The following is a 26,497-nucleotide window of genomic DNA, read 5'->3' as shown; positions in this document are numbered from 1 at the left end:
TTTGCAGCATTCAAATATACAAATCAAATATTCAAGAATTATCTATATATGCTGTGGTACAGCCTTATTTGTTTTTTTAGAAAACCTTTCCCTTTACCTGTGGAAAAACAAATCCAGCAGGCAAAGAGCATCATTCTCATTCATTTGAAGTGTTTCTGGCCACTCGATGAGTTCAATATTCACTCTCCTTGTATCTCTGTTTTTGGTCTCTACCAACTCCTGAGAGAAATATGGGACTCTTTCACTTCTAAATGCTCCAATATGTTCACTAGCTAATCACTAGCTTTGTCTGTCTCCCATTTGGTGCTGAGGAGGTAATGTACCGCATGGGGGTGTCACGACTTTTCAAATCTACAATTTGATTTCAGTTTCGATTTTGAGGTCAAGATTCAATTCAATTTTCAGTTGACACCTTTTTCAGCAGATTTCAGAGTGTACGAGGTGGACTTGAATGCACCAAGCCACTTTGCATAACACTATTCTGTTTTTTACAATGTTTCACCCGTACAACACTGATGTTTAACAACATTGTTAACACAGCAAGCAAGTGCAACAACAAGACACAGTAGCTAATATTGCTTACTAGTCCAAAAGCAAGAAGGCTTTGTTTCTTGAAGCCTTCTATCTTTTATAGCAGCCTTTAATTTGCAAAGCGTTTGTCAACAACTAAAAGCCACTCCAAGATTTGCTTTCTGTCACTCTCTGCTCTACATGAGCGTTCCCCTCATCCACAGTCTGAAAACGTCTTCTTACCAGCGGTCCAAAGCTCTATTACGAGCGGTATGAACAGTAAAAACTCTCTTTAGCACCCGCTGTCAAAACATCTGCAAGCCAACTACACATTTGGATAATCACGTGTTAAGTAAGCAACGGTCAAACTGTATCCAGTTCGCATTAGACGCACAGGGAAGGTGCCACCTTGTCCTTATGGTAGAGCCTAAATCCCGTAAATGTCAAAGAAAATGGCTAGTGGTACAAAATTGGTACTTTAATGTCTGTGCAACTGCTCTTGAATTTATTTAGCAGAGTAACATGTCGTCAAGGGACAACAACGCAGGCTACTCTAGCCATTACACTGAAAGCTGAGCACCTGTTTACTGCGTTACTTCTACTGGGAGAATGTGTGAGGCCACATTCTCAGAGAGGGGCCTCCTTACCTATGCCCTCACCAGTGTGCATGTTGGAGCTACTAGGTAAAGAAATAAAGGCAATAAAAACGTCTTTGTTTTACACTTCCTCTACTTCATGCAGGCAGAGCAAAGGTCCCAAAAAAGCAGGTCCAATCAGTAAACACGATTGCATGATTTAGATGTATATACTAAAGAAAAAATAATCCATTTACAGAATGGGTCAGGAAACCACTGATTGAAACATATAAGATAAGATAAGATAAGATAATTTGTTTATTAGTCCCCAATGGGGAAATGACTGCACTACACAGAGATTGAACCTCCTCTGGGGGGGGGGGGGTGTTCCTGTCCCTCTGCTCCAATATAGTCGCGCAGTTAACAATCCATTACCTTCAGATTACACTGAAGGGATGATTGGACCAATGGGTTCCGTGCATCAGTACCTCCTTATTCTGGGCCAGATGTTGGCGGACTATTAAACAAGGCTCACTCGCGTGCTCGCACGAGCACACGCCGATGCACGCACTACACGCTTGCAAATGTAGCAACACAGCAATGAATGAAACTGTGGTGATCTTAATGGACTCAAATTTAAACTGTTGGAAGTAAGAAGCTGATTAGGTCACTCTGAGCTCCCCTTTAAAATGTCTTTCTGATTAAATAATATAATATATATTCTTCTATATAACATTTCTAACAAAAGGATCTCTTTTACGGACAGGTCTTTTACAGTGGATACAGATGTTCATGTCACGCCAGATGTGCAGTGAACAGCCGAACTAAACCGAAATGTGTCTCATCTTTCAAAAAAATGACGCTCAAATGACAAAAACAAATAAGGTGCCTAACTGCATCTTTTTCTTTTCCTTTTTTCTTGCATCCTTTGACAGACAGAAAGCAGACTGAAGGCTCGTCAGTGACCCACCTTGACAGCAGAATGTCGCCCACAGGTAAACTCCAATCAATACACATCCAGTCCACTTCCGAGGCTCCATGGCAGCGGCGGAGCGCAACTCCGTCTGTAGCCCGCTGGGGGGGTTAAACTTCCAGGGGCGCTTGCAGACTGCTGGTGATCTGTCTCTCTCTCTCTCTCTCTCTCTCTCTCTCTCTCTCTCTCTCTCTCTCTCTCTCCGATGTGCCTGTCTCCTCAAAAGTCACTTTGGATGTCACTCCCCCACCCTCCTCTCCGCTCAGCTGTATTCTCAAATCAGACATCTCGCGCGTGTCCTCTGCGTGTTCCCTGTCCAATCCGTGCGCGGTGATGATGATGATGATCTCAGCCACCTGTCGGTGAGGAGGTAGTGCGCAATGTCGTCAACTTCGTGTCCCCTCTGGTCATTTCGGGCGCAGCCTCATCTGCTTCATGGGTGATGATGACCAAAGAAAACTTGAACACGCACGCAGGAATTCTAAACTGAGCTCCCCCCACCCACACTTATGAAAACTTTTTGTTTTGCAAATGTTTCATTACAAATTTATTTATGCCTTGTTTGGCGCATGCGCAATAGTGCACTTGATCAGCAGGTGTAGTCAACATGATCTAATACAGTGATCATCTTTCTTTACGAGGTAAAGAAAGATGATCACTGTATCAGATCCTGATGACTGTCCTCTTGTCCTCCTACAGGGCGGGGGGGGGGGGGGGGGGGGGGAGTCTAATGCAACTTGAGCAACAACAACGAACGTCCTTACTTTCAGGTATGACCCCGATCTTTCTATTCTTCAAATTCAGTCTCTTTTTGCACCCTTTTCCTTTTTTTGCAAGCAGTTTCAGCCACTTTTCCCCGATAGCACAATGCTCTCTCCCTCTCCTGTTTGTCTTCATAATGCTGTTCAGCTGCCCCTGTCCTCTTTCCTTATCCTCCCATACTGCCCCCCCCCCCCCATCCAGTCTCTAGCCTGTGGGATCCCTCTCCTCCAGTTATTAACTTGTGTTTTCTACCAGCCAATAGGAACATGTCTAAAGGTTGGCGTTGGACCCATCCATTGCTTTGACATCATAAAGAATTCCTGATAGTTTATTTGGGGAGGTGATGTAGGTCTTCATGTACACATAGAGTGGACTGGGTTCAGCCATTCATGGTGGTTTGCTAATGTATTAAATAACAAATCCTGTATCTAAGAGGTCCATTTATTTTAATGAACACTGCTCTCTCAGCAATGGCATACATCATCTAGGGTGTTAATCAGGTGCCATAACTTGTGCATTATGCCTGCTGCATACACTACATAGCGTAGTGTGTGTATTACCAAAAATTAAGACGTTTTTGTTGATTTTCACAGTTTTGAAAGTCATCAATCTCATCATGTGGCAAACAAAGTTGATCCCTAACCATCTGCACATTATTGTTTTGCAAATTTTGGCCTTAGCTTTAAATATATTTTCCTTTTTGCACCCGTTTACTTGTGACATACAGTATGTGCAGCTTTTTACAATTCTTTTAAACACCTTGGAATTCTGTTCAAACCTTATTTTAATATTACTAACCCTAACTCCCAGCTGGTATAGGCCCAATGTACATTTATAAAGAGGACATCGTATGTTGCTATTTTGAGTTACAAGCATTTCTGTGCAGCAGCTGTGCAGATGAGCAATCAAGTTAGATAAATAATGTCATGTTAGCATGCACCGCTGAGCACATGTTTTTTCAGCATGGCAGCAGTCCAATGTGGTAAGTTTTGGTGCATTTGGCCAGTTGTTAAAGCATATTGTATCCCATAATTCCCTCTAACTAGACAGCCCGAGCTTCAGTGTGGTGCTGTCAGCAGGAAGGGAAATATCTTCAGGGCTGCACACTTTACAACGCCATGACATGAGATGGAGTACTATTGTGTGTGTGTGTGTGTGTGTGTGTGTTTGTGTGTTTGTTTGTGTGAGAGGAGAGAGAGAGAGAGAGAGAGAGAGAGAGAGAGAGAGAGAGAGAGTCAGTGTGTAGCCTCATTAGCTTGCAGTGCACGTTTGGAGCGTGTTCCTGTTCGGAACGGGCCAGTTGCGTCCAAGTATTTTTGTTTTTTTTCACAACTTTATTTTGTAAACTCTCACAAACCACACGTCACACATAATGCAGTCATAGATGCTTGACTGCTTGCGTTATTTGAATGTGGCGTGCCCGTCCAAAGTATTCTTGAGAACCACTTCTAAGCCCTTTAGAATCTCATTCACCCATTCCCATACACAGATGGTGGCAAAGCTGCTGCTCATTCAAGGGACCGAGAGAGGTCACCCTGTTGGCCGCAAGAGAGAAAACAACCTCGCATTTCCCAACAAAACTGGTGTTGCTCTTCTACAGAAAAACCTTAGATTTGTCGCTAGCTGCTTTAAAAAAAAAAAAAATGTGGTTTGTGGTTTGGAACAACAAAGTTACTAAATTGATAGTCTATATCAACAAGGTTTAATTTCTGGGATTGTTCAGGCGCCGCCGGAAATTCCACCAGATGTTTTCGTGATTTTGGCCAGATGTCCATCACTTTCCACTTTCTTTGTGTTGGCGTTCTTACCTCTGTTGGGTTTCTGAGGACTATGGTTAACTGCTCCTCAGATCTCTGGAGGGTAAATCCACACAGCTAGCTAGACTATCTGTCCAAACGGAGCATTCGACCAGAGGTATCAAGTAACGAAGTACAAACACTTTGTTACCTAATTATTTTTCAGCAGACTTTTTGCTTCAATTCCTTAAGTTTTTATGCAACCATCTATTGTCTATCTAATAGCCTTGTTACTCCTATTTCAGTTGGGCTTGTTTTCATTCTGGCTTGTCGTCAATCAAAAAAACCTATCCAGATAAATCGCGCCATGTGGATAAGGTGAACTTGATTGTGGTTGGGTGAGAAGTATAAACATATTCTATTCTGACACACTATTGGTTTCTATGCAATCCCTCGTTCCTGCACACGACACAACTCATGTCACGCTCCAGCAAGGAAATAGCAGGCGTGTGTAGCCTGGTACGAAGATGTCCGTGAGACCTCGTGCAAAATGTCCCAACCAAGCACCAGCGAGGAGCTTGGTAGCCAGGTAGACCAGCTAACCCTTCTACATCTTTGGTCGTACCTGGAAGAATTATTCGAAATAGTTGGATGCAAAAACTATTTCTTTCGAATGCGCTCCAAGCTCTGCCCGCCCAAGTACCACGAGCTAATAGTTTCCAAAACTTGCGGTCTAATTTGAAAAAGCATATTGATATTGTCTTTTTTCTTTTATTACTTTTACTTTTATACTTTAAGTAGTTTTAAAACCAGTACTTTTACACTTTTACTTGAGAAAAATGCTTGAGTTGATACTTCTACAGAAGTCTTTTCATACCCTAGCAGCTACACTTCTACTTGAGTAGAGAATGTGAGTGTGTTTGACACCTCTGTCAAACAACTAAAGCAGCTTTTCAACGTACACATGTTCCACCAAAACCAGTTCCTTCTGATGCTTAATACCATTCAAGACAATTGTGATTGGTTTTTAAGAAATGCCAACAAATCAGAGTGCATTTTTCTTCTACACCGGATTGCTGTGTGGACTAGCCAGACCCTCCTCTGCCGCGCTGTGGAGGAAGGTCTGGTAGAGCGTCACAACCAAACTAACATCACTGTCCCGCCACCGCTGCTGTACAGAGGCTCGTACAACAGCGTGCTATGTGTGACGTCTTTTTTGTACGTTGGATTGTTTGAAAGACACACACATTCAGAGAGGGTCCTGGATTTATAGTTGTGTTATAATATATGTGTTATAGTTGTGGATGCTTTTAGTTATTGGTGGGTGGGAGGCAGCGATGATCCGTGCCCTGATCTGTTAATTAGCTTATATTACAGTATGTCTTTACATTATTGTCTCAATGTTCTTCTCTCTTCTTTTGTCTTAGTCACCCATTCCTTCTGGCTTCCATTTCCTCTAGTTTTTCTTGTTTAATCATTTACCCATCGGCCGTCATTCATGGTTGATATTCCTTTCTGTCCTCTCTCCTCCCCCTCAGCCTTCCGTCTCTCTCCCCCTTCCTGTGTTTCCTCTCTTCCACCTCTCTCTTCTGATACTCTTGTAGTTCTGACTGTGAGCATCAGATGCAGTGATGTCCTCAGACCGTTACGAGAGCTCCCGAGGCGCTTCTCTAGCCCTCACTATCTATCACTCTGATGTGTAATACCCCACCTCCCCTCCCTGTCTTTCTGTCCCCCTCTGGCTTCAGTCTGGACATAGTGTTGTACATGTAAGTGGACTGCCATCAGCTCACATTAAAGAAATGTCCTCGTAGCCTAGCCTGCAGGGATTGGAGTTGGTAGAGTGTGCAGGCTTATGTGTGTATGCATGTGCTTTTGTCTGTGTGTGCACCTGTTTATTTAAAATGCAGTCATGTGTGTTGTATCATGTAGTCCAACTGAAAGACATCCCCCCCTCCACTTGCTTTACTACACATATATTAACATATATGTACATAGTAGCTCAGAGCACACTCCATAAACAACATCACAGGCATGATCATCAAGCATGGCTGGATATGTGGTTTAGGATTAAACCACATTGCATATGTCTCAGAGTACTCCCCCTTGTTGAATCAATATGTACTGTACATGTGTAGGAAAAGAAACAACTGGAAAGCAGCTACTCACACTCGCTACGGCACCCATTCTCAGTGGGAATGTTCTAAAATCCCACTGTACAACATGGTAGAGCATTTAAAGGCTAAAGAGACTGATATTTCCTTTGGGAGTTGGAGACCAAAAGCAGAGCTAAAAGAGAGGAACTAAATTAGCTTTTCACATATAATTACATTGATTTGGCAGACCTTACTGCAATTTGCACACTAGTATGCACACACGTGGTTAAAGGGGCATACTTTTGTACATTAGGACTTGTGTTTGACATATGTGGTTTGTGCTGCTTTGACATGCTAATATGGGGGTTGCATTTGCATGGGGATACATAAAGTATTTCCCAAAACTTTGAAAAAACCCAATAAGGCGGAGCAAAAAGTTCTAAAAACATTACTTTTCCTTAAAGTCAACTTCACAGTCCGGGCTGTGTTTTCTTTTAAGCCTAATACCTTAAGACAAGAAAGATAAAATGAGCCACATTGCATGTTTTACCTACAACAACCTTTCTACTGTGCTCTAGTGCTACTGGCAGTCCGATTCATGTAGTCAGAAAATGGTAACACACACAGTTTGTATACGTGACGTTATGAGGAATAGCACAGTTGAGATACCAACATTGAAACGAGATATAGTCATCTTATTGCTTTTGTCCCTGGCAGTTCAATCAATCACTGGATGCATTATCAGCTCTCTCTCTCAGAGCTGTTTGCAACCACAGGGCCAGGAGCCTAGCCTGTAATTTCCCCCTGATGTACAACCTGAAGATGCTTCGTTAAGAATGTATGTGAGACTGACCTTGTGGAGAATGTGTCTTTCAGCCTTTCCATCGAGCTTCAATTCACAGCAGTTATAACAGATGTGAAGCAGAAAATCAAATCTTTCTATATACCAAGATATTCCCCAGAGTGCTCCCATAATCACCTTTTCAATCTTTTCTCCTTCACTGTTGTACAGAAAAGGTGTGACAGAAAAATAAACTATGTACATCCCAAGTCAACACTGAATAAAGGCAAAAATGTACAGTTTCTGAATGTGGCTCAGCATGAACTGTTATTGTGAATTTCAAGCCTCGCCGTGACTTTGAAATTGCAATAAATGACACATAAATGCAGGGCAGGTTGGATTCAGAATGTATAGGATTAGGCATATTAAATAATATTAACTCAGATGGATCAGATTGCCCTATGGTATGAGGTAAATACTAAAATGAAGTCTAAATCTCTCTGAATATAAAAAAGTGTATGTAGATTTCATACAAAGTAATAATGCCCTCAATTATTGACAGTTTGCATTACATCCGCTAAACACTTCATGTTTTTACCTTTTTCAGCAAAAAACGGCTGTTGAGGTAGATTGTACAAGCAGCTGAATACAACCCATATTTACCTTAGTTGTCATTTGGTGACCTCTAGTGGCGGTAGTAATTATGGAGTACGTATTACGAAGATTATAAAGTTAGGGAGAAGGTTGGGGTGGTGTATGGGTAAAAAAAAAAACACAGGAATTTCACCCAGGAGACCACTATTCATGTCCTGTGTAAAATGAACAGTCAACGTAGACTTATTTCAACTTAACTAACATAGGTAATTTTTGGGTTAAATTGTAAGCCCTGAAGGCCAAAACCTTGTCAATAAATCCAGACATGCATATGGACCCAGATGGGGCAACACTGTATTCTTACATTCAGGTCTACTTCAGCACCTCACAACAGCCCCTGCTGTTCGTTACTTTTCTATAGAAAAAGTTAACTTATGTATCCATGTCAAGAATGTAACTATGTCATGGACTTATGCCCATTTCAAAAGTCGTTCTCTCTCTCTCTCTCTTTGTCTGTGTCTTTCTCTGTCTGTCTTTCTTTCTCTCTCTCTCTTTCTCTGTCTCTGTCTGTCTCTTTATCTCACCCCCAACCGGTCGGTGGAGCCATGGCTCTGCTCGAGGTTTCTGCCTCTTAAAGGTGGGAAATAATAAAGACTGTAAAAAACATCCCAGAGTATGGTCTAGACCTGCTGTCTTATGAAAAGCGCAATGAGATGTTATTTGGCACTATTATTGAATTATTGCCTAATCTTAACCAAGTAGTTCACTTTTACAATGTTTTCCAAGTGTTTAAAACTGCAACAATGACAAGAAATAGAATGGTCATTTGTCGTTTGGTGAGTCATTGGCAAAACACTTAGGCTGTTGTTTATGTATTAGGACATGTTGCATTTTTTATTATATGACGTGCTGGCTGCATGGATCTTGGCATAGTATTGTTTGTCTGCCTGTCAGTGTTGTTCAGTCAGTTGGATGAATTGCCAGGAAAGTTTGTACAGAGCTGTATGGCCAACAATAAATCCTACTGAATTTGGGGATCCTCCTTTTCATCCAGCGTCACAAGCGAGTCTCTTTAATTTATCCCGTTAAATAACTCAGCATCTACTAGACTGATTGGCACAACATTTTGTACATGGTTCCCAGACGATGAATCCTACTTAAATTGGTAAGCCCTTGACATTTCCACCATGAGATTGACGTTTGTGGCATTTTAAATGAAATGTCTTAACAACAGTTATTAAATGGATTTCCATGAAATTTGGAACAGACATTGATGTTCATCCGACAATCTCTTAATTTTTCATCTAGTGCCATTATAAAGTCAAGATTTACATTTTTAACTCCTTTGGTAATTTAACCAAATACCTGCAAAACTAGGAAAAATTCCCCTCTCCCTTAGCTGTAATATTTTATTTACTGCTGTTTAGTAAATGTTGATATGCTAAACTATGTTAGCTGTAGAACATGTGTAAAGTTTTCACTTTTTGCTTTTTTAGTAAAAATAACTTACTTTTCATATAATTCAGTACTTTTAAAATATAAATTTTTCCAGCTGGTCGCCTTAAAAAACATACATTCACAGTGTGTTCACACCCCACTGTCTGTCACAGTCTGTCAGTCTGTCTGTCTGTCACACACATACACACACATACACACACACACACACACACACGTCTGCTAGAGTCAGATCTGTAGCTGTGAATAATAGAACAGTGGGCTGAGGTCAGACTGCTCAAGTGCAGGAGAAACACGGGAGAGGCTTTCACTTAAGCAAGCCAGCCATTTTTAATGAGTCAGAGAGCCAAGTCATGTCTCCAAAACAAGGCCAAAGTACACAGCCCTTCATAATCAATATTTGTATTTGACAATATTTGTTCTGTGACAAATAGCCGCAAAGCTAGACAAGAAAGTTACTGCTGCTAATAACCGGAAGGTTGCCAATCGTTGGGATGGACAAACTCAGTCAGCTGGGAAAATAGTGTGCGGTAAATGATGAGCCACTCCTCTTTTAATTACTACTGATGACAGCGACCCTTTAATAAAGCAGACAAGTTGGGGAAGCTTGAGTAGAGCTGATTGGGGGGGTGACAGTATAATGCTATACTACCTACAATACCTCACCACTGCAAATATGTGCTTAAATCAACAGGAATCATGACAGAAAATGTGACGTTGTACGCCTTATAGAAATAGTGTGTGTTGTATCTAATTTCATTGTCCAGGTTTTTATTTATTCCTACATGTCTGCACTGTGCTATTATGTTAATGATAACAACTGCAACCTTTTCCCATGCAGCTGTTTATCCAAAGATACAGATCATTAGTGTAACAACATGGCCTCAAATTGTCCAGATATTGATCTGTGTATCACCATGGCTTCCTGATAGGTAATATGTTTACTTCTCATTTGTTATATAATATTTGAAATACAGTTTATCACATTATTATTTCTGTCAAGCACATTCTGAAACAAAACCAGTTGTCTTTGGTGCAAAAAAAGACTTTTGCTTCCATCAAGTGGTGATACTGTGTCATTACACCCAAAAACACAATCTGATTGGTTGCCTCCACTTGGTCTTCTCTAGTCCATACTCTAATTCATGATGCTTGCATACAGAAACAGAGCCAGATTAACTCCATGCATATTACTCATTAATTAGCAAGTAGTTGGAGGCAAATACATTAAGAAATGTGCACCCTGTAACCCTGTACAAAAAGGGTTTATGTAAGAATGCAGATGTCATGTTAAGGTCCCAAACATTTAATGTGTTGATGCTTTTGTGTTGCAAACAAATTTGCAGTGAAACAAGTCAACACAAACATATTGCCATGCCCCGAACCTACAGTCCTCCCCAGGGTAGTTGCCCCCGTTGCCTGGTTTGAAGCATAAAGGTGCTTTAGTCTCACATTATCAGAGCTAGTATCTCCACAACGCTGTGGAGTAAGGTCTGGGTTGTTTGCATTTCTTTAAACACACCGTTACATAAACACATCTCACAAAGATGGTGGCTCTGCAAAATGGTTTCAGGAAGGGGTTTGTCATTTTATTGTGAAGGACGGCTTTACGATCTGGTAGTTTTAACATTGGGGATGCCGAGCATTGATGGGACTTAAAACCCCCGAAAAACCAGCAGCGCCCAGAGTTTACAGCGAGAAGATGGGGTGGCTGGTATGGCCAAGGGTGGCGCACGTTAGCCAGTTCTTGTAAAGTAAAAACTAAAGTAAACAGTTAAAATGATATACTGTTTGGAAGGTAAGACGTTAAGCTTTAGTTTTACACCATCAACTAAAACATTACTAAATCATTTATATTTGCATTTGAGGAGATATTTTGAAAAAACGTTATCCAAAAAGCGTCCAAACGTGTACACAGTGGCTATAGTATTTCAACTGAAATCTTTACAATCATTAGAACCAAGAAGACCACTCTCATTACACAAACCAAATTATCTTTATAACTTGCCATTTCAGTGTGAACCTTAAGTATGTTTTTGTTTCCTGAAGCGAACAGAGTTTAAGCAACATGCAGAAAGTGAGGGGCAACGGGCATGTGAGCCGTGCACAGGATGTCAGGCAATTATCCTGGAAATGTAATTTTGTTGATCCAGACTCAGATAGCCTGAAAAACAAGGTTGGAAAATGTATTTAGTACATTAATTAAATTTCTTTTAATCATTATCATCATTACAGTACATACAGCTGGCTGGACAACATGGTGCATGTGACAAAAAACAACTAATTCTGCATGGAGTGATGGTGTGCATGTTGTTGCATGTATAATTACAATGTCACATTTATACAAACATGAATACTCAAATAATACACGCTACGATAACCTGCTTATTGCTTTCATTCCCTTGGACTCCTGTGCAACGAATGACAAGTTGCATGTAGAACACTGCAGTTTGCAGTAGTCATTACAGGTTGCAAACCATAAAAGTTTGTAGCTCGAGCTTGTTTCTACAAAAGAAGTATACAGTGTGAATGTTTTATTGAGATCATCAATAAGTTAGACTGGACAAACTGGAAAACATGAATGTGCTGTTGGAGAGCATTTGTAAGTTTGTGTGTGTGCATCACGGTGTGCTGAAATACATCTGCAGAGCAGGCGTGAAGATCAGGACTGTTCCAAGTATTGCCACTGTAAGAAAAGCCCACAGGAAAATCCTGTCCAACACCTGAGCCACGAACTTCCAGTCTTGAACAACCTGAATGAGAGAGAGAGAGACACACACAACAAAGGTCCACAGGTCATTTAAATAGCAATTATAGAGCATTTGCGATAATTTCAACAAACAATAAGCTGTAACATGAATGAAAAAAAAATGCAAGAAAACACTTTTTTCCCATGTCTCATGTTCAAGTCAGTTTGTTTTAATTAATTTAATTTATTAATTTATTTGACTGGGACAGTGTACATTCATTAACATTGCTGTAAATGCACCAGAATTAGCCAAAAGGCTATTTTTCATCAGGTGTCCCTGGACAGATCTTACAATTGTCTACCTAGAGGGAGATTTTGTTTGCAGTAGAGTCCTCACACACATATGGGAGAAAGCAAACTGTAACTGTAGATCACACATCATTCAGCTTGAGACAGTGGAGATTAAGTGGAGAAATGGCAAACATTAAAAATTAAAAAAGTTCTTACCGGTCCAGATTATACCTAAATAATAATGTGGAGTAAATACTAATTGTAAAAGAAAAGAAAGTAAAAAGATAGTAAAACCCTGTCTGCCCACACACCTCCCGTATGAAGTGCTCCTTTTTGATGTGACGGCTGATGTAGCGAACTGAACTGGTTGCTTTCTCCAGCATGGCCAGCCAGGCTTGGTTCTCGTCCTCTTTTCCTGCAAGGGGGCTTCTCTGCTGGCTAGGATCCCCCCTCCTCCCCAGACCTTTACGGGCCTTCAGCTCCGGGCTGCGCATCTCCATATCTGGAAAGTGGTATCTGAGGATAATGGACAATAACTGTTTCATTCATTTTTACAAATGTATCTTCTAATGTGTGCTGGCAGATAATAATAGTTGATGTTTTGGGAAATACACTTATTTGTTTTCTTGCTGGAGTTGGATGGGAAGATTGATGGGAAGACTGATCTAATGTGTGCCGGCAGATAATAACAGTTGATGTTTGGGGAAATACGCTGATTTGCTATCTTGCTGGGAGTTAGATGGGATGATTGATACCACTCTTATGTCTTCATACTTATTGTTAAGCTATCACCATGAGACAGTCAGCTTAGCCTGGCTTAAAGAGTAAAAACAGAGGGAAAATGCTTTAAAAAATCTGCCTACCAGCACGTCTTAAGCTAACTGATTAACACGTTATGTCTTGTTGGTTTAATCATGCGAAAAGCCAAAGTGTAAAAACTACAATTGTCCATTTCAAAAGGGTTATGTGTCAGACTGTTTCTTGGCCAGGACCAGTAACTTCCAATGGTCTCAGCTAATTGCCTGACAACTGCTTAATAAGTTAAAAAGCTGGCTGTTTCCCCATCTCAAATTATTATGCTAAACTACGATTATCTTCTCCTCTAACTCTTGGAAAGAGAGTGAACAAGCATTTTTCTCCCAAATGTCAAACCATTTCTAAAGTTAATCCTATATTACCTGTCAGTGTGCCCTCTCATACACAGCAGCCTGGGCAGTCTCTGAAGGAAGAGGCTCTTTACCCAGGGGGCCATGGGGTGGTAAGAAGCAGAGGAACGGTGGTGGACGTTGATGACAAAGACGGTGACGATGATGGAGAAAGTGACAAAGATCATGATGAAGAGAAGGTATTCTCCGATCAGTGGGATCACCTGGAGATAGAGAAATGTAGAGGTTACTGAATCAGTTACACAGTTGACTCTGTTTGACAATTTTTTTATATCCTTAAGAAATAAGGATGGGAACATAAGGAATTTATGACAAGAAATTAGTTTAGTTACTGCATCGCAAAATGTAAAAACTTCACATTGTCTGCTGCTTAAAGGGACACTCCACCATTTTTATCCCATTTTTTTTGCTCTTCACGAGAAGTACCACTCAGCCTGGTAATGTCTCCTGTGGCTCTGGAAAGAGCTTTCTAAAGTTTGAAAAAGAAAGTGTCCCATACTGAAACTGTCACTCTATCTTGACAGTAGTACATGAGACAGATTATCTGTGGATGAAACCTAGATCTGTTGCCTCCCCCTAGTGCCTTTACCACGCCGAAGTAGAACAACCACCCAAAGCTGAAGAGTGCTCATGAACTGAGATCAAACTGTCAAACTAGATAGCGCTGAAATCAAGATTCTGCATTCTGTTACTGCATTGGATATTTTTTGCCTCGATGTTAGCAATGCAGCTTAAAAAGTAGAATGTTTGTGACCCATGGTTCCTTTTAGAAAACAACTGAGCCAAAACCAAACACTCCCCATCAGCCATAGAATCAACAAAGTAGTTTTGCAGGTATTTGGAAAGAATTTTGACCTGAAAATGGCGCTAGATGAAAGGTTAAGTCATTGCTACAATTACACTGCAATCCATCAAATGGGTTGTCTAAATGCTTCACTCACGAACAAGAACGTCAACTTCATGGTGGCACTACAAGAGAAAGAATTTAGGAGATCACTAAGTGATTAGGATTCATCGTCTAGGAACCAAGATGCCTACACAAAGGTTTGCTCCAGTAAATCAAGTAGATGTCAGGCTATTTCACTGAATGAGTGATAACTGTGTTGGTGCTAGACGCCAGAGGATAACCAAAGTCATTAGAAATAACCCACAATGCATGATGGTAGTACAGTAGCTGGTATCGCTGGGCGATATGGAGAAAATCATACTTCACGATATTTTTGACCATATACCTCAATACCGATACCGCCCATGTTGTAGTGTTGACTATTGGTGCTTTCACAAACTATTTACACAATGAGATTTTTGATAGATAATTATCAGTAATGGGGATATAATGACTATGTGGGTAAAAGTAAATAACTGAACAGTTACAACAGTCTGGTAAGATAAGACATCACTTTACTGTAATACAGCCTTTAAAACCAGTGTAAGACATCGCTTATGCCATATTACAATAATAGGATATCCAATATCTAAGACAATATCTAGTCTCACATCATGATATTGATATATATCGATATATTGCCCAGCTCTAAGTTGTATTAGTGTATTTGGTACTTGTTTTTCTATGCATTGTGAGGGGATTTTATACCAATAGCTTCTTAATTGAGTTGACATGCAGTTTAAGCTGCAGTTAATTAAGAGGGCCACAGTTGTGATCTGGGCATCCTGCAATTAAGATTCCAATTAAGATAACTGAACACAGGAAAAAAGTAGGATATATTTCAATATTATAGCCCAGTAGAAACTTTTAAAATGGAAGTTGCCTTCTAGCATCTTAGGAAACCCACCTTCGAGGATGAAGGGATTATTTCTTCTATGACCAAGAGGAACACAGTGAGCGACACCAGCACTGATGTGGAAAGTGACAGTTTCTCTCCTTCGTCTGACGGCAAATAAAACACCAGCACAGTCAGAAAGGAGAGGCCGAGGCATGGGATGATGAGGAACAGGGTGTAGAACAAGGGCAATCTCTTGAGGATGAAGGAGTATGTGACAAATGGGTACCAATACACCCCGTCGATCCTGCTTCCCCTTACTCCTGTGGCATTAAGGATCTCCCACTCGCCGTTATCGAAAAAGTCTTTACGGTCCACGTAGTGATCCACCAGGACCAGGTCCACCATGTTTCCATCGTAAGTCCAGGAGCCAAACTTCATGGAGCAGTTCTGTCGGTCAAATGGGAAGAAGGTGACATCCATGGTGCAGGAGGACTTGTAGCTGGCGGGGGGAGTCCATGTTATGGTACCATCCCAACGCACAATGGCTTTGGTCATCAGGGAACCCTCGAAGCGACCGTCCGCACTGGGAGAAGATGAGAAAGAAAGGGAAATAAGGCACTGGAGTCAAGGTAAGATGATCAATAAGGAAAGGAACATGTGTATATATGTGCATCAGAGTTTTCAGGCACTGCCCCAGAACGTGCTACTGCCTAACTTACTTTTCATACAGGACGATGTCAGGCAGCCATATTGTCTCTGAAGGCACTCTAATGGATGTAATACCTCCATAGTCATCTGGATTCCACTTCAGCTTCACGTCAATCCACTCCTTTAAAATAAATAAATAATAATGTAGGTTAAGTAACATAATAAGACTCTTACAGACTAAGCTTAGTGTTGCTTTGCCAGGCCTGTCTCCACAGTGATGTGGAGGAGGGTCTGGCTAGTCCACACAGCACTCCGGGACGGGAGAAAAATGTGCTCTAATTAATTTATTGTATCATAATTTCCGACTTAAAGAAAGCCAAAGTTAACGGATATCAACGTAAAAAGAGGGGAAGTGGAACGTTATGAATATAGATTAGCCTGACAAGTCATGTAAGTGCATCTTTTCCATTTCAGCAGCATGGAGAGAATCCGGCTGCTAACTGCACAAAGCAAATGGAAAATGTCTCTTCTTATAGCAGTTTTTGAAATATGGGAATATAAAACATATTTACGTTACATTTGTGAGAAGTTGAATAGTCATCAAACACCATTATATATGATGTGTGTGCATGTTTTATATGGTTACCATAGCACAATGGAGCTAATAAACTGATTATTGCTTAACCATTCCAGCAATAGAAAATCCAAAATCCAAACACTTTAAGAATCCCCAGATGTTAAAATAGCCGCCCACAATTTAACACTCCAGCTTTTTTAAATGTTAGGATTCATTTTTACCTGCCAGAGCCAGACATTTGTAGTCATCAGTTGGTTCTTTTCATCCTGAAGGAATACAGGAAAGAAATGAGTTCACCATTTATACATCTTAGTGGTGCTTACAGTGAACAATAAAAGAGGCTAATGAGGTGTTGATTAGCAAACCAGAAACTGGAGACAAAAAGTTGAGTGGGATGAAAGAAAGTACTTAAACCTAGTTAAAAAGGAAGATTTGTTCCCAGAATGTGTTAATTGCTTCTCTTTCTTGCCACTAAGAAAGCACACAGGAACAGCTCAGGGGTTAAGGGCCTGGCTTCAGGCTACATCTACATTAATGAGCAAGAGAAGCACAAGTTACTCCCTACATCACTGGCAATACTAATATACACTGAACAAAATTATAAATGCAAAACCTTTGGTTTTTTGTACCATTTTCCCATAGATCCAAGACTCTATGTACACAAAAGGCTTATTTCTCTCAAATTTTGTTCACAAATCTTTCTTTGCCGAGATAATCCATCCACCTCACAGGTGTGGCATATCAAGATGCTGATAAGACAGCACGATTATTGCACAGGTGTGCCACAATAAAAGGCCACTCTTTTGTACAAAAAGTCTTAGATCTTTGAGTTCAGCTCATTAAAAATGGGGGCAAAAACAACAGTGTTGCGTTTATAATTTTGTTTAGTGTAAGCACCGCTGCCTCATTTGCTCAATACAAAGTATCAATATACACAGTATATATACAAGGACAAAAGAGAGAGGCTTGGAAAGAGGGTGATGGAGAGGAGTAAGAGGAGGAGGACAAAGAGAGTAATGAATTTCTGGAAGTCAAAAAGGTTTTTCTATGTAAATTGTTGAGTTTTTTTGCAGGAAACGCTTCACAGTAACTTAAAGAGTAAAACTAGAGAAGAGAGAATATATACAGGAAAGATTTGTCTGCTCTCGAGAGGCACTGAGGCACACCTGATTGCATGCCCATCCTCTCTGAAAACAAACATTGATCTGAGTTGAGGGTTTTATCACAGTAATTTAGAAAAAATACCACCACAAGATGGCACTCTTATCAATGTTATTTCTGCATGGCAGAAGAACCAACATCAAAGGCTGGCCCTCTGTGGGACCAGCTGTGTGTGTGTGTGTGTGTGTGTGTGTGTGTGTGTGTGTGTGTGTGTGTGTGTGTGTGTGTGTGAGAGAGAATAATAAATGATCTGGTTCCTCTCAGCCTGATAGCTGCTATGCTGCTATGAAAGACCACTTTGGACCTGTCTTGTCACCTTTCTTCTTCTCTCTTCTTTATACTCTCTTCCTATCTGTGCCTCTTTAACTCCCACAGCTCCTGGCCCTCCTCCTTTTTTATCCTCACAATTCTGTCCTCAGTGTTGCTTCTATACTAAACCTCTTTTAATAGACAACCATTTCCATCTCTTGTAGTCCAAACCTGCCTTTCTTTGTATTGGCTTTGTGTCGGCCTGGTATGTGTTATCATTTCGTAGTAACATTAAATAGTAACATCCTTTCCCTTCCTAAACACTCTAGCCATCTCTGAACAATCTCTACAAAACTTCCTTCCATTTTCTTCTTGCCTCTTTCAAAATAATCATCTGTCCTCTTTTTTAGGCTATATTCTTATTTGATCAGTGATTCCGAGTTTCACTTCCTTCTCTCCTCACTCATTTCCTTTCTTTCCTATCTCATTCCAAAAAGTAACCTTCTGACGTCAGAAGGCTGTAACCAGATTTTATTAATCATGTTACAAAAACCATTTTCAATGTCTGCAGAAAGCTTCCTTAACTTAGCAGTCATGCCCAACGTACGTCTGTGTGTTCTGTTGGTCTCCTTGAAGCATTAGAGCCTCTACGTCCAGTTCCACTTTACTCAAGGGCGCTCAGGATGTGATCACTGAGAGACAGTTTAAAATACCCTCATCTATCTAATATTAATATAATACATAATGTATGGCATGGACAGAGCCAGAGCTGCCATGTAGGACACTGAGGCCATGTCCCTACGATTTGATTTTATTAGTGGGCTTTATCTATTGACGTTTCAAAGGTCAGCCTAATTTGATTGATTTTCCTTCCTCCTCTTTCAATTTAACTAAAATGCAAAGTAATGTCACAAGCTGCATACGAATCAAATGCAAATGCTTAAATCAAAAATAAATAACTCCTTTATTTTTGCTGGGAATTATGAGAAAAATGGCCTAGTCACTTTCATTCAAATCCACTGTGATATCCATTTCATATACAGTAAACCTACTCCCTTTCCCATCTAACTCAATTACAGAAAGCAAAACAGTACAAACTGGTCTCAAAGATCACCATAGAGTTGAAAACAAAGAACAAAGAACCAAGATGAACATCACAAGGTAGTATTCATGCAGGTTAACAAATACATTAGGGTTGTGTGTTTGCGTATCCAGGTGTTGTTTCCTCACCACATCAACCAGTTGTGAGATCTTGAGTCCAAAGCATACAGTGATAGTGTCGTTGGAGTGCTGGACAGGCCGCACCCACTTCTGGTAACCCCTGAAAAGGTTCCTCAACAAGGAGTCCTCCATCTCAGCCAGCGACACAAAGTCTTCCTGAGCTGGAAGGAGCCAGAGAAGAGTGGTGATGAGGACAAAATTGACAAGAATCAAGCTTGGGAGAAAAAAAATGTTATGGTGTGAATATACAAATAGCTTTGGATATGATTACAAGTAGCGCCGACATTCGAGATTCGTCTAAAGCTGAGGCTGCTGCTCTGCTTATGTGCTGCTTTTGCTACGCTTCCTGGTTAGACATTGTGTTACACTCAACACTGTGCCTGAACACATCATGTGGAGATACTGACGTTTTGATGTCGCTGCTGCTTGTGACTTCAGATTTCATTGTCACCCTTTTTCAACTCTTACATGTTTAAGAACGTACAAAGACACAGTCACGCATCAACAAAGTGAACAACCTCCCCAAAGACTCAAAAGCAAGTGGAGGGAAAAAATTAAGTCAGGGCCTTAGAGTCACACACACACACACACACACACACACACACATACACACACAGACACACAGACAAAGTCAACCCTGGACTGACAGCTGGTCATGGCCGCGCGAATGCATCTAAGCTCCCAAGGCTGACGAAATGATCACGCTGACATGATCACCTCAGACAGAACAACTGCCAGGGGAGACTAGTTGAGCTCACAGCACTTTGTGCAGCCAGGCACAAGACATAATATTCAGCTGTGGAGTGACGCTCATGCCGAGCAGGAGGCGAAGCGATGAAGGAACAGTGCCTTCACTGCATCACCCACCCTTGTGAGTGCAGACAGCTGGGATACGAGGAAGACAATTACAGGAAACACACTGCAACTCAGTTTAGTTTGACTAAGTTAAAAATACACAGCCAGACTGTTCCAAGACTCGTCAGTGGCCTACAGTTTGAACACTTGATTAAACTGAGAGACAACTTGTTCATCAAGAGCTATATTTGTTCTCTCAAATTGTCCTTGAGCAAGACACTGAACCTCTTCCATGTTACTCATTGTAACTCACTCTGAAAGAAGCAGATGACAGCGGCATTTGCTGGACGCTCAGAGCATTATGCGGTATTTGAGCTGCACAACCGAGCCTCCCTCAGTAACTCTAGCAACTCTGAGCTCTGAGCGTTGGACTACATAAGAAGAAGATATTTGGCATTGGCAATGGTAGTGCTGCAAAAGAGGCAGAGGCTGATAGACCGTAGAGGGAAGTTTGAATCAACAGCCTCTCAAACAAGGGGAATGGAGCAGAGGAATGGAGAGAGCTGATAAGGGAAGGAGTGATACAGAGTGACCCAGAGCAATTCCCTTCAGTGTCTGAGAGAGACAGAACAAGAGGGCAGGGTAGAGATTGGCACAGAAGGAAAAGTGAACTGGGGAAAGGGGAATGAGAACAGACAGCAAAACAGATAGAAAGGAGAAGCAAATTCCCATTCCAGCTTGTTTGTTAACACAAGGTTCGGAGTGAAGCTGAACCTCAGCCGGCATGCAACACTTTATATTCTGCTGCTATTATTCACACTGGAGAGATACGGTTTGGTTTTGATTTAACCTGAATTTCCACTGAACAAAGACATTAAGAATGGTAAAAGAACATATGCAATAAGCTGTACCATTATCTTTCTTCTTCAAGGTTGAAACTCTGGTTTAAAGTTGGAGTTATATTTTCTATTTTATTTTTACTTTACAAAGGTCAACAGGTGTGAAGGACATTCTAAGAACAAGCACAAATGCTTACATTTTAACCTAATACTCCTATCTTTTCAAGCAATACAATAAAACAGTGTTCAGTGTACTTGGTTTTTATCATATTAGTTTAATCAAATTTGAGTCTGTTGGTTTTTGTTAGTTTTAGTCTCATTTTGTTGTCATGCATTTTAAATTTTTCAGTCTTAAAAGCCTTTGATTTAATGTTTAATTTTGCAAGGTTAGTGAAAGGCATTCTTCTCTGTATCCCAGTATCATCTCCATCTCCAGAGCCCCCACACCCCCTCCCTCACCAGCTAGTTCTCAGTGAATTGTAGATGGATTTAGTCCATAAACCGGTAACACCAGATAACATTACTGACTGAGACATGATGTCACTGGATGCTAGGTGCTCGTATTAACAATAAGCTAAATTATATTTACACCTTTTAACTAATCACGAGTGACAGTGTTTGATCCTGCAGAGGCATTCAGGTTGCTGCATTGGAACAGTAGTTATTTTGTCCATTTCACATAAAAATGTAATTTATATTTTTTTTAACGAAAAATTACACTTTTTGTATTGCTGTTTGTGTTTGTTGTGAGGTTACTTTTTAATTAGTTTTCATCTGTTCTTCGTCACAGAAAAAGACCATTACTAGTTGATTGTAGTTAATATAGTTGATGATATTACTGTAACACTGCCATGTTTCTTTTGGATTCAATAAAACTACCACAGCACCTGTTTGGTTAAGTGTTGGATTTGTTTCAATGAGTTAGTTAGATACATTTTTTTTTCTGTTGTGTGCTGTCTTTAAATTCATTTTGATTTAGTATTGTAAGGATTAGGCTTATTGGAAACAAATCCCATTAAATTACCAGACGCAGTAATGGTTTAATCCATCTCATAATACTTGACCCTGACCCTATCTGTCTGTGGCAACACCAAGTCCATCAACTCCAACTGGTCCCAGATATGCACTTTAATATGTTTTTGTTAAAGACTCGGGGGGGGGAAGCATATTTCAGAGCGGGGTGGTGCCCTCTTCTATCCCCCCCTGTTTTCAGACTCAAACAGATTACCTTCCATTGCATCAGATCCCCTGTAAAGCACATTTGGAAAGACTTGAAAAGGGCCATCAGTTCCCTCAGACAGCTGAATCCTATCTACCATCTATACAGGAAGCAACCCTTTCTCAAGATCCTCATCAACAAAAACACAGGAGCCAAAACCCCCACAGGAATGGATTTATCCACAAGAGCCCACTCTCTCACTCAGATATGAAATGTGTGTGGGTGTGTGAGTGCATTCATTTATGCATGCAGTTGTGTGTGCGTGCGTGCATGTTTGATTGATTTAGCCAAGGTGAAGGGGATAGTATTGATCAGAATGTAGAGTCTGATGGCTGGGGGGATGGGGATTACACAGTTCAGCATATGCATACACTCTGTGTGTGTATGTGTGTGTGTGTTTGAGTGAGAGAGTGTACAGTTTTGCTGATGATTGATACAGACACAGGAGTGACCAAGGCAAACAGCCGGCCTCTTCCTAATTGTAAAACACCCCGTGAGTGACACGGAACAATACGGTCCCCTCGTCCCTTCCACTATCTTACCACTGTGGAACCAACAAGATGCCCCACTGAGAGGGTAAAAAGGAGGAGAAGGAAAGCCGGGGGGGGCAATACATTATATTCCTCACAAACTAGTGCAAATGACAGGCTGTTAAACCTTATATGACTAGATAAGATCAACTTTATTGATCCTACACCCAGGAAATGAATTTACAACAACAGGTCAAGAGTAAAAAAGTAGAGGAAATAAGTGATTGAGCGATGACTTAAAATGCAACATGATGGGAAGCAGTATGAAGTGTATTATTGCCAGTTAAAAGATTGGCCACCGCAGGGAATGTCATTTTGTGTTTCTCCAAATGTCCAAATCTTTATCAACTTTTTAGAGCAGGACTCTGTGTTTTTTTTCGGCTCCCCCCTGCGGCACCCATCACCACAGCCTTAACAAACTACCCCTATTCAAAATGAATGGGAAGACCTCCATTTATTTCCAGACTGTCTACACCGCCTAAGTGTGTGTGAATGCAGCTCAATGCAGTCATCACTGATGTCTCAGACGTTTGGAAAATGGGACATCTTTAAAGACAAGAATCAAGACAGAATCATAAAGAAAGAGAGCGGGATCACAGCTTTAGTGCTCTTTTTTAACCCACAATGCAACAAGACAGGTATATCTTGACGGTAACCAAGACTTTTCATAACGGTTTACCTCATCAGTCAAAAGGCCTTTGACGCATGTATGTACTGTGTGTGAGCACACACGTGTTGGTTCACACGTAGCCATTGGATGTCACCGACACTGAGCCTGACATGACCGGAAGGTGACTACGCGTGTGTTATATTACTGTACATAGCCTACACCTGTCGTTTTCATTGGTACTACTTCCACCAGAGAAACAGTCAGCATGTTATATCTGGATTATTCAAAGTAACTGTGACATGTCGTGTCTTTTCACCCTCTTGTTGTCCTCGGGTCAAATTTGACCCGTGTTCATAAAGTTTCTACATCAGAACATGTGGGTTTGTTTCAACCATTTTGTGAAAAAAATATAAATAACGTGGATGGTTCCATAAAATAAATGATCAGTTCACTACTTTCTTTGAATTTGGGTGTTTAATTCAATTTTATAGCAAAAATTGAAAAGATAAAAAAAAATAAAAGGATTTAGAAAAAAGAACAAAAAAAACTCAAAAAAGTGCAAACACAAAAACAACAAAAAAATTCAAAAAAGGGAAAAATACGTTGGGAAAAGTGAGAAAAAGTGTCGACCAATTTTAGTTTAAATTTTGACCCAGAAATACAAAACGTTGCAGGTCAACGAGAAGACAACACAAGGGGTAAAGGCAACGTTTAAAAAGCTGTGAATGCTAAAATTAAAAGTTCCATTTGTGCTAATTTAGTTGGCGGCACATGTGTCGAAGGTGAAGGTCTACACAAAAGCAAATACATCTGCATGGCGCTAGAGGGATGTGTTTTATTTTGTAATCTTGGTGAACTAAACCTGTATAATCCAAGCATGACCCTGCATGCCAACCTGCTGACATAAGTCCTTTGCAGGAAGCTCAGTGTCATTTTAAAATGTGATTCCACGTGAACGTTACTGTGGACGCACACTGACAGCCAATGGGTCGCCGTCAGTGTCTGTTAATCATTTTTATCAATTGGTCATGACTTCTTTCTCCAGCTCTCTTTCTGTCTCACTAGCACACACCCAGCAGACACACATACACACACACACACACACACACACACACACAAACACGCAGCATGAATATACAGCAAGAGAGATGTACAGCATGTGCTGCCAATAGCCCCTCCATCTCAAGATTAGAGAGCAAGTTTATAGCAACACCCACACACACACACACACACACACACACACACACACACACACACACACACACACACACACACAGTAGGAAGAAGAGAGCACACAGCAGTTGGAAGTGTCTGCTTTTCTGCCCAATATTTCATTATCTACTTGTCATAACAAAGCCATACCTGCAGTAATGTCACCATTCATTTCAATGTTTTTATTTGAATTAATTGTGTTGTTGTCCTGCAGCCATGCTCAGCAATCCATCCCCAGGGGGCGCTACGCTCCCATAATCCAATAAATCATGAATGGGCTCCTCTCACCTGACCCCAACATCTTCTGCTCTCTGCACGTTTAAAAGTGCGATCACATCTGAATTCTAGCCCACAGCATGTCCGCATTTTATTATCTTATTTCAGACTCTTTCACCACCTAAGAAGCATGGGGCAGGACGCTGCACATTGGACACCCTGTTGATGAATAAGACTGTAGCGTGCTGGGATCGCGCAACACAAGCCCAAATCCTCACCAGGGTTAAAATGCGTGTGCGTCCTAAGTCATCACCCTTTGTTTGGATATATAAGATGCTAGTAGCGCAGCTTCAACTGTTTGAAGACAGATGTGGTTCCCGGTTCTTACCTTGCATAGTAGCCTTCCCGAGAACCAGGGAGAACCACAACACCGCAACAGAAAACTTCATGCTCCCCCTTATCATCAACAATAGCGATCGGGTGTATCCACAGCGAAGATCAGACCATTTTACAGGTCACACAGTCCAGCAGGGCGCATCGCTCAAACAGCCGAGTGGGACCTCCGGAGTATCACCGACGGTGGTTGGTGGCGTTGTTTAACACGCACCGCCTTCACAATGTGGGGCGGCAGCAGATTGTGTGATCCCCCCCCCCCCCACCTTCCTACTGTACTGTCGCCTGTTCTCTTTCCCCGCAGCCTCCTTCCGTGTGTTTGTGTGTCCCGGTGCGGAGATGGATGCTGCCGGAGCGGAGCCGGGCTGAGGGCGGGACGCAGGAGGGCTGGCCCGTCAGAGGATGAAGGCAGGACGCGGACTGACAGATCTGGTACCCATCCTGAGCAAAGGGAAGGTAGATGGGGATAGATAGATAGATAGATAGATAGATAGATAGATAGATAGATAGATAGATAGATAGATAGATAGATAGATAGATAGATAGATAGATAGATAGATAGATAGATAAAGTAGATAGAGTAGTAGTAGTAGTGGTATAACTAAGTAGGCCTACTTTACAGATAGGCCTACTTAAAAATACAAACTTACAACATTGTTATGTAGTCATAAAGCCCTTTGGTTTCTTATAAATGGCTTTAGATCATCTTTCAGTAAGTAGTGACCTGGAAGATTCCTCTCAGAAACCCATCACACTTTTATAGGCAGTGAGTCCGCACATTATCGTAAATCATCAAGAGAGTGCAGTTTTGCATTTATTCAGCTACACACAGACATGCATGCCATGCCATGCCTTACCATGTCACACCATACACCATACAATAAAGAGTGTAAATTATACATAGTATGCCCTAATGTCATTATTGTCAGAGAGAAACCATTGGGTGAGGCTGTGAGCACAAATGTTTCAAGCTAAAACTGGATCCATGCTAATGATGTAAGGACTCTGTGCACTGGAGTGAAAACACAATCCCAGGTGACTGGAACAATGCACTCTGCCACATCACATCCTGACATCAAATCTAATTAGAGCAGTTAATGTATGTGGGCATCATGGACCCTGATTAGAGCCTGATTCCAGACAAGTGAGCCCACCAGATGTGCTTTTATTTTACCTATGTGTGTTATTCCAAAGCTATCACCTTTCGCAGATAAAAGGCAGAGTGGCGAGGACGAGCACTTACTGTAGCACAGTCTATCTAATTACATGCTTTACAAGCTGAGCCGATGAGGTGATCTAGTCATCGATCTCGCAGAGAGTTTCCATACACTGTTGGGAAATTGAGAAATATGCATCTCCTCCGGATTCAATTTGTTTTTGTTATGAGTGAACGGTGGTGGAACCGAGAGAAAATTAGACCTACGTGAATATATTCTGACTTTGATTGCAAGGCTTAGTGGTTTATTTTTTTCTTG

At 41.1% G+C, this 26,497-nt stretch overlaps 2 protein-coding genes across 2 annotated transcripts in view; both read right to left on the bottom strand.

The window, feature by feature from the left end:
• Window positions 1-2,524, bottom strand: part of chrna8 (cholinergic receptor, nicotinic, alpha 8) — a 41,766-nt gene extending 39,242 nt beyond the window's left edge. The window contains exon 1 of the mRNA XM_034897180.1: window positions 2,056-2,524. Coding sequence (XP_034753071.1) covers window positions 2,056-2,125 — 70 coding nt within the window. The 5' untranslated portion in view covers window positions 2,126-2,524. The remainder of the gene's footprint in view (window positions 1-2,055) is intronic.
• Window positions 2,525-11,671: 9,147 nt separating this feature from the next.
• On the bottom strand, window positions 11,672-25,212 carry chrnb3a (cholinergic receptor nicotinic beta 3 subunit a). The gene is made up of 8 exons (XM_034897195.1): window positions 25,018-25,212; window positions 19,218-19,369; window positions 16,799-16,843; window positions 16,072-16,181; window positions 15,422-15,935; window positions 13,641-13,831; window positions 12,774-12,978; window positions 11,672-12,235 (listed from the first exon to the last, which is right to left on the bottom strand). The coding sequence occupies exons 1-8, from the start codon at window positions 25,091-25,093 to the stop codon at window positions 12,104-12,106; spliced, it is 1,425 nt and encodes a 474-aa protein (XP_034753086.1). The 5' UTR covers window positions 25,094-25,212; the 3' UTR covers window positions 11,672-12,103.
• Between the last annotated feature and the right edge of the window lie 1,285 nt (window positions 25,213-26,497).

This window comes from Etheostoma cragini, chromosome 2, assembly GCF_013103735.1.
Source record: "Etheostoma cragini isolate CJK2018 chromosome 2, CSU_Ecrag_1.0, whole genome shotgun sequence".
NCBI classification, from domain to species: domain Eukaryota; kingdom Metazoa; phylum Chordata; class Actinopteri; order Perciformes; family Percidae; genus Etheostoma; species Etheostoma cragini.
This window is presented reverse-complemented; position numbering and strand designations above follow the sequence as displayed.